The 12305-nt window shown below is 41.9% G+C and overlaps 1 protein-coding gene across 2 annotated transcripts in view; it reads left to right on the top strand.

Annotated features, from left to right (window-relative positions):
- The window catches only part of vav3 (vav guanine nucleotide exchange factor 3), a 90345-nt gene that overhangs the window by 15985 nt on the left and 62055 nt on the right, over window positions 1-12305 (top strand). For both annotated transcript variants that reach the window (XM_030756777.1, XM_030756778.1), the window contains exon 2: window positions 3103-3219. In XM_030756777.1, the coding sequence (XP_030612637.1) occupies window positions 3103-3219 (117 nt within the window). The remainder of the gene's footprint in view (window positions 1-3102; window positions 3220-12305) is intronic.

Here is a 12305-nt window from a genome sequence, read left to right as displayed (position 1 = left end):
GTAGCTACCAGAACTGGTTTGCTAGCGAGCACGGGCCATTAGCACTAGCGATGGTTCGGTACCGGAAGGCCCGCCCCCAGGACCGAGGGGCTCCTTCAAAATATTTTTTATACTTTAATCCCTTATTAGTGACTAAATATAGACCTGCAGTAGAAACGTATTTTCGAGAATGCTTGTGAATACAAAGCATTACACCGTTACTCACACATGCGCCATGGCTCCCGCAGCCACTAGTTTTTGAAAACACTCATAGCAGGCAGCGGTTTTAACTGCGCAAGCGCAAAGAGGCGAAGCTGTGACGGTGAGCTCAAGTAGTGAAAAAGGAAACGTTTTTCCAGCGTCCAAAACAGCAGCTTTTTCTTTTAGTAACCACCATTAAATCTGTGAAACAGCTGGAGGTCCTTCATCAAGCACCTGATCAGCAAGTGTTAAGGTGAAGAAAAGAGAACTTTGTAGCTGCTCCATTCACCGCTGTTTGTTCACATGGCGAGAAACTGCATTACGGAAGTTAAAATATGCAGATAAACTGTTAATAAAAAAAAGTATTTCTTATCCGATTACTCGATTAATCGCTGGAATAATCGATAGAATACTCGATTACTAAAATAATTGTTTTATGCAGCCCTAATACTGATAGATTGGCAAATAGCTAATAGTGGCTGGTAATATTAGCCCACCAATAAATGTTGTCAGGCTCTAAGAGCTAGTGCCTGTACCAATGTTTTTTTTCTGTTTATTTCATCTTTTGTACTTACACTATCTTGCCAAAGGTATTCACTGCCCCATCTAAATCATTGAATTCAGGTGTTTCAATCACTTCCGTGGCCACAGGTGTATAAACCAAGCACCTAGGCATGCAGACTGCTTCTACAAACATTTGTGAAAGAATGTTTCGCTTTCAGGAGCTCAGTGAATTCCAGTGTGGTACTGTGATAGGATGCCACCTGTGCAACAAGTCCAGTCATAAAATTTCTCCACTGCTAAATATTCCACAGTCAGCTGTTAGTGGTATTATGACAAAGTGGAAGCAATTGGGACTGACAGCAACTCAGCCATGAAGTGGCAGGCCATGTAAAATCACAGAGCAGGCTTAGCAGATGCTGAGGCGCATAGTGCACAGAGGTCACCAACTTTCAGTTGCTACAGACCTCCAAACTTCATGTGGCCTTCAGATTAGCTCACGAACAGTGCGCAAAGAGCTTTATGGAATGGGTTTCCATGACTGAGCAGCTGCATCCAAGTCTTATTCAAACGCAATGCAAAGAGAATTAGTGGTGTAAAGCACGCCACCACTGGACTGGAGACGTGGTCTCTGGAGTTACGAATCACGCTTCTCAGTCTGACAACCTGATGGACAAGTCTGGGTTTGGTGGTTGCCAGGAGAACAGTACTTGTCTGACTGCACTGTGCCACGTGTAAAGTTTGGTGGAGGGGGGATTATGGTGTGGGGTTGGTTTTCAGGAGTTGGGCCCCTTAGTTCCAGTTAAAGGAACTCTTAATGCTTCAGCATACTAAGACATTTTGGACAATTTCATGCTCCCAACTTTGTGGGAACAGTTTGGGGATGGCCACTTCCTGTTCCTGCATGACTGCACACCAGTGCACAAAGCAGGTCCATAAAGACATGGACGAGTGAGTTTGATGTGGAAGAACTTGACTGGCCTGCACAGAGTCTTGACCTCAACCTGACAGAACACCTTTGGGATGAATTAGAGCAAAGACTGTGAGCCAGGCCTTCTCATCCAACATCAGTGTCTGAACTCACAAATGTGCTTCTGGGAGAGTGATCAAAAACACTCCTAAACCCTGTGGAAAGGTATCTCAGAAGAATTGAAGCTGTTATAGCTGCAAAGGGTGGACCAACATTATATTAAACCCTATGGATTAAGAATGGGATGTCACTCAAATTCATATGCGTGTGAAGGCAGACGAGCGAATACTTTTGGCAATATAGTGTATTTAGTTCCTATTTTAAAGCAGGGAAACAATAAACCTTCGTTATAAAAATAACTCAGCTCTTCCTCAAACTATCTTTGAACATTTAGTCATTGCAATATTGATTTAATGCGACACATTGTACAAAGGTGTTGAATGAACACTGAACAGTAAACACTGAACACACCACAGCAATATACACAGATTCATAACCTGCCTGTATTACGTATTAGCAACTGTAACCAGCCAACTTGTATATCTGGTGATAGTTGTTGAGTTGTGTTTGAAACACTGCATTTTAAATTGTGTTTTTTTGAAACACAGAAAAAATGAGCTTATTTAAAGTTGATCCTCCTGTGCAGCAATTTGCTGAAGATAAGCACCACAATCATAACTTTATGGAGATCTGAAGCCATGAAGACATAAAAGAGATGAGAATAAAATAACGATGTTTTGAATGCGGGGTTGGACTGTGGAGAGACATTGCTTTCTGATTTGTGTTTTTGTATCTCCTTGAAGGCAGCAGTCGAAAGATTAATTGAACGAACGAGACTGTTATTTAAATTTTGACTCAGTACAGACTGTGAGATGCAGATAAATACGGGCTAATAATTTTCTAAATTTATGTGCAATGACATAATTAGTGTATAAAAGTGAGTTTCACTTTCATGCAGCAATTAACCAACTATTAATTTTTAACATTTCTATTAACTGATAAGTGAGGAATAAAGAAATTTCTTGAAATTTGCATTTGCGTTTATGTGATCATAGCAGAAACGCTATACTGTAGCAGCAGAAGTAAACAAGTTCTCTGCCTTTCTCTCCCTGCTTTGTTGAATTATCTTTTCCTTTATTATGCAGCACCCCACTGCCCTATTTCAGCAGGAAATACATCATATTAATGAAACAAGATGCTCTCACAGTGCCTTTAAACACTGCTCCATCTGTCTTTTAGAGCTGTGGCCCTCCAATGCCCTCAGCTGCATGGCCTGATTTAACAGCAAGAGTGAAAGCTATCAGGCAGAGTACAAAAAGCAGAAACTGTACAGTGATGTCAGCGAAGACACGCACACACACACATGCAGTCATTTGGAAAGAAAACTGAGATACTTGTAAATTTATCGGTCTGCCACTCACAGATGAACTCTTTTTGTCTTCCCAACACAGTTCCTGTGCTTGAAGAACATCAGGACCTTCCTGGCAGCGTGCAGCGATGTATTTGGCATGAAGAAAACCGAGCTTTTCGAGGCCTTTGACCTTTTTGACGTCAGGGACTTTGGAAAGGTAAGGCACAACTGCGACGGGCTCGATAAAGAATGAGATGGAGGCTTTGGCAACGACAGGCTGCATCCACCCTCGCTGTGTGTGCCAGCTGTCCCCAAAGGCTGTTCTGAATTAGTCAAATGTGCTTTTTACACCCACTTTTGCCTTTGTCTTTAAGTCACGGAACTTGAAACAAAATCTTTTATTAGCACTCATTGGAGGATGTAGATTCTCCCAATCTCCCCTATCAAATGCAGTTGGAGGCCACACCATAGCTTTCTTCACACTCCTAAACTCTCAAGCTAAAGCTGAAGTCAGCAACATGACCCAGCAGTTTAATCGCTTCCTCTCATTAAAGTGAAAATGTCAGCGTGCAGACATTACGAGGGGTTAAAAGTCTGGCCTCCGGTTCATTACTTTGGTAGGGCTCTCAGTCTTTACTTGCAGGGCTCTGAATGTGTCTGCGGTTCTCTGACAGCCTTGCTTTTGCCCTCGGGAAGTCCAGAGGAGTTTGATTTAGAAATACCAGGCTTGAGCAGAAAGAGGGTGCTGCTGCATCCTGGTGCACATGAAGGGTTTATGAGATGACGCGGTCATAAATCCATAGATTAAAATGTGTGTGAGAGAGAAATACAGAAAAGTATCGATTAGACTGGAAAATTACTCCTAAACACTAACCTGTTCATCACTGCTAACTCACTGCTCAAGTGGCAACACCGATTGAGAGAAAAGTTCCAATGGTGTACTTAAAAATAGTACAGTGACAGCACTGAAAAGGCTACCTTGTCCTCATAGGAGAAACCGCCTCCATGTTTCAGTGAAACTTTTACAGCTCTCTTTTTAATGACTGGAACATAACGAAGGGAATCATCTGTGTATCTTCAGCGGGATTCAACAGAGACTCTAAGATGACTAAGTGGCCAATATCCACTATCTCTATGAACTGTTAATGATGCCATATGTAGATATTAAAAACACTGAAATCCTGTAGAGATTTTCACCCAGTCAACGGCAAATATTTTATCTCCACTTGAATGCTTTTTTTTTTTTTAAACTGGTGTACTAAGCTAAATTAAATAGCTGGGAGAATTAATCCATCTATTCATTAAGTCATTTATAATTAAAACACATTTGGACTGAGGCAAGTTCCTTTCTTTATTCCCTGGTAAGGCTATAGTTTCACTGAGTGGCTTGGTGAATGAGGGTATTCAAATACAAATTTGTATTTTTGCTCCTCAGAAACAAACAAATGAAAAATATTAAGGAATCTGGATTACCCATGCCTATAATTTTGCGTTCTTATCCTTTTATATTGAAATTTCAACCCCCACATGTCATTTTCCTGCCAGTAAGATCAACACTCTCATGCCTTTGCACTAAATATGAAGCCGCCGGCAGCAGCTTCTTAGCTTAGTTTAGCTTCACATAAAAATAATGTTTTCAAGATTATAAAAGACAGCTTTATCTACACGGCTGTTTGTTGGCTGTTTCCTGAAATTAAACTAAATGTGTTAAGCGGATAAATGGGGCCGGCAGGTAGGCCTTTTGACAGAGCCATGCTAGCTGTTTTCAGTCTTTATCCTACATTTGCTAACTACAACCATGTGAAAAAGAGAGTTTTCACAGGACTGCATAGAGCCCTGTGAAAACTAAGTAAACCCTCACTAATTCCATAGGAAGTCAGACTGTGCAATGCTCTGGGAAACTGCCAAAAACCCAAGAGCTACATCCCAGACTCTACAGGCCTCTGTCAGCGTGTTAAATGTTAAGGTTCATGACAGAATAATTAGAAAAAGACTATTGATTATTGGGAAGGGTTGCCAGGAAAAAGCCTCTTCTTTCTGAAATGAACAGGCAGCATGGCTTAGGTTTGCAAAGTTGCATTTGAACAAACTACAAGATTTCTGAAACAGTGTCCTTTGGATAGATGAGACCATAGCGCTGTAACACCATAGCGCCATGTTTGGTGAAAGCTAAACACACCATATCAGCACAAACCAACTGTCATGCAGAGTAGTGGAAGGGTGACAATTTGAGCTTGTTTTACAGCCACAGGCAACCTTGCAGTCATTGAGTCAACTATGAACTCCTCTGATTACCAAAATATTCTGGAATCAGATGTGAGGCCATCTGTCTTACAGCTAAAGCTTGGCTGAAATTGACAACAAGACAGTGACTCCAAGAACATCAGCAGCAAAATGGCTGAAAAAAGAAATGAATTTCAGTTTTGGCCCTATCACCACATTAACCACCTGCCCCTGTTTAACTCGAAGCAGTGCTTGAAATACAGCTTTGTTAAGGGTGTTTAGTGCATGGATACATTATTATGTATGCTATGCCTGACAGATATTTCTATTTGACGTTTTCAGTGTGAGTTTTTCATTTTGTTACAGATGAGATGATTAACAGAGGCACAGATTAACCTTCTGTATTTGTGTTGCCTGATTTTGGCCTCATTTTTCTCCAGTGGTTTCACTTGGCTCAGGGAGAACTTTGATGACTCTTGAGTGAATCCCACGTTGCCCTGAGTGAATCTAACATCGCTGAAATTAGACTGCGAGCCGGTTGGTAATCCTCGCTCGGTTGGCTCTGCAGAGGCTAATGGAGTGAGGCGGGGAGGAGATGAGCGAAGCTGCCATTTACCTGCAGTCCAAATGGTTTATTTTCCTATTTTTTTTTTTTTATTTTGTTTTTTGGTGTTTTAAAAATAGCTGCCGGACTGCTTCTGAATAAAACATCAGCAAGCCTGTTTATTTTAGCGTTTATAGACTTGATGGAGTCTGTGTCAGGAACCGTGCTGGGAATATCTCTCTCTGCTTCAACAGTCGTACTGTGTAATCTTCAGGTATTAAAGTCCTTGACTCCGATACCTTAGAAGCTGGGAAGGAGCATTAAAGTAAAAAATCCTTAGAAAACATGACTAGACTAGAAAAACCAACTGTGTGTTAAATTTATAAAACTACATCTGTCGAACTGCTTTTGAAAGTGCCTCTGCACAGCGCCGTAATATTAGCAGGTCATAGAGACAAAAGCAGCAGGTCTGTCTGTAGCCCTTTCTGTTCGGTGCAAGAACATCTGGTTTGAACATCTGTCTTGTAGACACATGAGGCCGTGTGGGCTCTGCAGGGAGAACAGAAACTTGGATGCACAGGCCATGCACACACTGATACGCACCTGGCAGAGAGAGAGGAAGAGCGAGAGGGCTCCAGAGTTGATGTGTACGCGGCATTTAGAGGCAATAGAAAGCAGCCATTTCCACTCACTCGTTTATCTGCAGAAGTGTTTGGTAGCGTGGGTGAAGAATCTAGAATCTGTACTTCGCTATAGGCGTTACAGTTATTTTACCATATGTTCATTGGTCAGGGTCGTACTGAATGTCCTGTGTTCCAATTGACAAGACAAGCATGATGTTACAGTACAACTGAACACGCACTGAAACAATATTATCATGAGACCAAACCTGGGGGTAACTGCTAAGATGTGTACAAAATGTATGCATTATCTACAGAACTGTAATGCTGATGTTTGAAAAACCTCTCGCCCTTACACATTATGGACAAAATGTGCCATGACGTGCATAGCGTGTCCAAGTTTTAGGTGTTTAGGCAAGCTTGAAGTATTCTCATATGATCTCATGTTAAAAAAAAGTATCATCCTATATTCTTGGCTGTGGCATGAATGAATGCTGCCATCATCATCTCTGGCCGTGAGTGACTAATTGTCTCGCTTCTATTTTATTGCTAATTCCAAATTGTTGTTTTAAAATAGAATCAAAGTGCTGACACGATCTTTCCATACTCACACAGTCACATGATGGACAGATTCTCACAGCATGGAAACAATGACTCGTAATTGTTTAATCTTTTTTTTTTTTCTTGGCTTCAGTTTTTTACAGAGCAAAGGAAAGAAGATATAACATGCGGTGCTGGCTGGTTGATCTTGTTACAAAGACATCCTTTTACTGTATTTACAGTCTTCATGCAGTACTAGGCTGACCAAGTTTGCTCTGAAGTATTATTATGCAGTATTATTCTTTCGTACTTACAAGAATACAAATAAGCCTGTTTATTGTCCTCTGGTCATCTGGATGATTGATGGATGCCTTGACCTCCATCCGTTTATGGTAAACCTGCGCCGTGTGTTGTATTCCATTTTGTAGTGTTTCATTTTGCCTGTGCCAGAAGATGCTACACCTGCACATTGTTAACTGTGTCTCATGTAAATGATCTGGTAATAAATGACTACTCTTGCATGCTGTTGTTTTTGCAGCTGCGTCCAGCTTCCAGAGCCCTGTGTTTTTATAGTGTGTGGTAGTTTCATTAATCAGACAAGGGTTTCCACAGTCCTGTGGTTATTTATTTTCATTTAGTCTTCTTATGATAAAATCTACCTCTAGACATAGAGTATGTGTATCGGCAAGAGGTTAAAATGGAGCCCTGCATACAAAGGCAGCATCATCTGTGTGCTGCTTGTATCCAGTCAGTGACTGTCCTCTATCAGTGCCTCGCTAGCATTTTTTTCAAAGATGAAATAAATTGTGGATTATGTGGGATATTTAGCTTTGTTTTTTGGATGAGGTGTTTAAAATGACCCAGGACCCTAGAAAGCAAAGATCCTTCTTTGAGGGAAACAGCGAGCTAGAGGTTATTGATTGCCGTCTTCCTCCTCAGTTGACTGTGATAAATTTAACTGTGGAAATCCACTAAAGCCTGATGCATCTCCTGACCAGCCCCCCATCATTTCTCCCTCTCTGTCTATTTCCTTTGTCCTTCAGCTGTACTGCTGATCTGTGTGGTCAGATATCATATGTCTAATGGACACTCGGGGTGTGTCTTTGTACCGCAAGGCTAAGCTGCAGGAACAGAGAGCCACAACAGATTTGGAGGCACATTTTAAAACCTACAATTAGGTTATCATCAGATTAATTGCAGGTCAATATGTTGTTCTCATATTGACCTTTGATTAAAAGATTTATTATTGTTCTTCACCCCAGATATGATAGCCGGTCGTTGCTAACATCAAATGGGTTACCAGCTAATCTTTCCAGCGTGGCATTAGAGATTCATCGTGTTGAAGTTGTCAGTCGGTTAAACCTGCAATTAAACCCTCAGCCTTATGGAGCAGCGAACCCGCCTACAACAGATTAATTAGTCTGGCTTTAAAAGCATAGCCTTCTCTCCCATCATGGTGTAAAGGCTTTTTCTACTAAGTGACAACTCAACAAAGGGTTACAAAAATGTCAGAGACACAGAAAGGGTCTCGTTTAGTGGTGTTTTTTGGCCACTAAATGAGGCCTTCAGAAACCCAAGTTGGTTGAAACCTCTGCGAAAGCAATTATTTAGATTTTATTGGCAGACATCTGTAGACCACAGTTTACTCTGGTGGACATTTTGACTTACAAAATGCATATGCAAGCCTTAACTTTAATAATCACTGCATTCCAATTGCATTGTGCATGCTGGCTGACTGGCACACCTACTTTTAATGGAGCCACAAAATTTAAATGCTTTCCACTCTTGGTGTGCTGTAGTGACTGTGTGCATAAACAGAATCTGTTTTTCATCCTTGCCCCGTGCATCTGTGTGGGTGGCAGTCTCTTTGCTCTAGCTTATTGAGATTGTTTCAGGGATGCAAGGGCGTCATCCACAAATATCTGCAGGTTAACAGAGGTGGAGAGCTCAAGGACCTACAGACGCAAACATTTTGGTCTGCAGCAATTAGGCTTTTGAGCGAGTCCAAAGTATAAAGTGTTCCTGTTGTAATGCAGCATTGTATCATATCCTGCATCCCTTGAGTTCAGCAGGTCTTCTAGAGAATTCTCCACAGTCTTGTTACTGGAGAAGTGTTTGCACCAGAATCACGCCATTCAGTGTTTTTTATTTACCTTGAGTTCGAGTGTGCGGAAAAAAGCTTCCTTGGTTCACTTGCTGTGCATTTGGGCTTAAAGTCAACTCCAAAACAATTTGACAGAACCTGCTGAAAGCTCTGTGGATAATTCATGGGCTCCCGGTGACTGACTGCACGGCAGCTGATTTCACCAGAAACACACTTCTCATATCAACTGGCTTTCGTCAAGCACGAATGTGCACACACGTGCAAAAACGGCACACACCAACCACAAGAGCCCAGCCGTGGCTTACTGAACATCACTTGGCCAGACACCCCCACCCAGCCCCACCCTGCAGCTCTGCTTGCCAGCTGCAGGAATGGATTGTCTCTTTGATTGTTTCAGGGTGCCAAAGAAAAAACTTCTTTGATGATTGTGGGCATCTGTTGGAGCCCTGTGTGAGCTAAGTCGATGTCTTAGCTCTGGCAATCATCACCTTGCTCTGCACACACACACACACGCACACACACACACACACAGAGCTGAAGACTAGACTGTCATTGGAACTTGGGATCTTTGGTTACGAAAGTAGTAGCTGCAGACAAAATATACTTTATTTTTTTTGCCTTAAAAGATATCTCCATTGTTCAGGATTCATTCATATTTTCCCTTTTTTAAGATTGACTCATCTCACAGGTAAATAAAACATGCAGAGAAGTAGAGCTTAAAATTTCCCCAACAACCTATCCAACCCTCATCTTTAGTTGGGGAATTAAATATAACCTGTTATAGAAAATCAGAACACAGTGTAGTTGCTTTCTGGGATTTTTTTTTTCCACAGTGCAATTTCTTTTTTGTTTTGTTCTTGGTTGTGCTCCGGTTTGATCATATTTGACCTTCTTTAAAAAATCAGGTAATTGAGAGTCTGCAGTTCAGCTGATTAAGATAAGAATAGAAGCATTTGGCAACAGTCATCCTGATAAGACTTACTGTAATAGCATTTGTGGTAAATGAGATAACATTGGAGAAAGACGAACATGGCTGGAGCGAGACAGAAACTAAGACTCAGCTCCACTCTGTTTTTAAAGTCCTCAAACAAAAGCTACAGCGGTTCCTCTAACAGCAATTCTTTGACGATTGAAATGCTACATGGACCTTTTAAATTTGAATGAGGGAATAAGAGGTCTCCTTGTAGTGTTTTCATATGTGTGTGTTAGTGCATGCTACAGTGACTCCTCTGAGGACTGATTCATCTCAAGTTTCAGTAAGCAGTAGGAAACAGGAAGAGGAAACGGTCACCACAGAACCCCTCTGGGGTTGTTTCTAAATTCAAATTTGCCTTTAGGTGTAAGGATATGTTTGCACCAGTGTGATCAGTGTCTGTCTGCAATGTGCTGCTTTCTGCCTCATGCCTTTAAAATCCAAACGGCCTCCCCTAGTGAGTAGTATTTCTCATCAAGGCCCCATGGTGCCAACCAGCCTGTCAAGAACTACAGTATATTTTGTGTAAGTGTGTTCTGCTGAGCGAGGCCTACCTAGACAATTGGACTTCCCCCCTCCTCAGTGTTGTTCTGCCAGAAGCTCTACTGTGTCCACACTCTTCCTGTGACCGGGCTCCGGCCCCTGGAAGTGGAAGCGTGTGTGTGAATGTGGGAGAGTTTATGACACAGAGAGGAAAAACAGTGTGCTCTGACTGGAAAACTGAGTGGAAGGGGAATTTATATTTATATTTTGGTCAGTGGTGAGCGTGTGTGTGCACATGTGTGTTTGTGTGTGTGTGTGTGTGTGTGTATGTGTGTGGGAAGACATTGTATTCTACATATTTGCCCCATACCAGTTCAAAGAAGAGCCTCCTAGTGAGCATGAAAGACCCTTCAGGTAGTCCTGATTGACTTACTCAGCAAACAGTAAAAAGCCAACAGTGTTCTGTTTGCAGCGATGTTATGGTAAAGGCTTTTTGCATCGTAGGCTGCTGCTGCAGGGTATTGAGGTTACCTGGCTGTTTAAACATGGCAGGTATTTATAGGCCACTGCCGAGTCTGGGCCAGCCAGAGAGCACATGAAGCTAAGCCACCGCGGTCACAAAAGACGACAAAGACTGAAGCGAAGGACTGCAAACCTTCCCTCCTCCCCTCTCTGCCCTACATTCTGACAGATTTTTTTCTTACCCCAGCTTCAGTACTGAGTGTTTCTCTACCTGGAACTACTGACCTACATCTCAGTGTGGCTAAATGGTACAGGTTGGGTTAACTGATGCATCTGAGTGCATTTATTCATCAAATGTTCGATTTTCTTTCTTCCATTCTGCAGACATTATAGTAAATGTATAGTGGCGCTGCTCTTTTGAGCAGTAATGCACTGCATTTCATTATTGTTTTTGTCTGTGTTCCACATTATTTTAGCAGCTTTTCCAACCTTACGAGCAGCTTCCATTTAGGCTCAAATACATATTTCTTTTTTGCAAGAATATCTTGTGGGACCTGGACATTATAGCTGGAGATCCATTCTTAAGATTTGCAGTGGGACGATTGTTGCTGGTACAAACTGGATAATGGGAAGTCTCCAACTGTAAAGACAACAACAAACTTGATCTACTCTGATTCTCCATCACAGAAAAGTCCTTACAAACTGTGCACAATCAGATGCTCAAATGTTTTAAAACACTGCATTGTGCTGTTGGATGGCTTAAATGTGTTAAATGTGTGACTATCTTTTGATTTCTTGAACTCACATCAAGGGTTTGTAGTCAGTTAAAAATCTTTGTTGTTTGTTGAGAACGAAATGACATAAGAAGAGTCAGTGGTAACCAAAATCATGAACCCTTTGAGGGTTGGAGACAAAAATCACATCAAAAGTGAAAACTGAGATCACAGTCTGATCCATCTTGTATCATAGTGTGGCACGGTAGTGTGTGTGGGCCCCACGTGACTGTATGCACTCCCAGCAACATCTAGCTCCTGTTGAAATGGTAGCTGGTGTCCTGGGGGATCTCCTGCTGACCTGGATCAGGGTATCAGTGAGTTCCAGGACAGTCTGTAATGCTGTTTGTTGGTGTCAGATGCATTAATAAATGACGTCCTCAGTTGGATTCAGGTCTGGGGTACATGAGGACCAGTCAGTTGCATTGATGCCTTCATCATCTAGGAACTGCCTGCACGCTGTGTCCATATGAGGCCGGGCATTGTCAGAACTAGGAGGAACACAGGTACACAATATTGCCAAAAGTATTTGCTCGTCTGCCTTCACACGCATATGAACTTGAGTGACACCCCATTCTTAT

The sequence above is a fragment of the Archocentrus centrarchus genome, chromosome 20, assembly GCF_007364275.1.
Source record: "Archocentrus centrarchus isolate MPI-CPG fArcCen1 chromosome 20, fArcCen1, whole genome shotgun sequence".
Taxonomy (NCBI): domain Eukaryota; kingdom Metazoa; phylum Chordata; class Actinopteri; order Cichliformes; family Cichlidae; genus Archocentrus; species Archocentrus centrarchus.
This window is presented reverse-complemented; position numbering and strand designations above follow the sequence as displayed.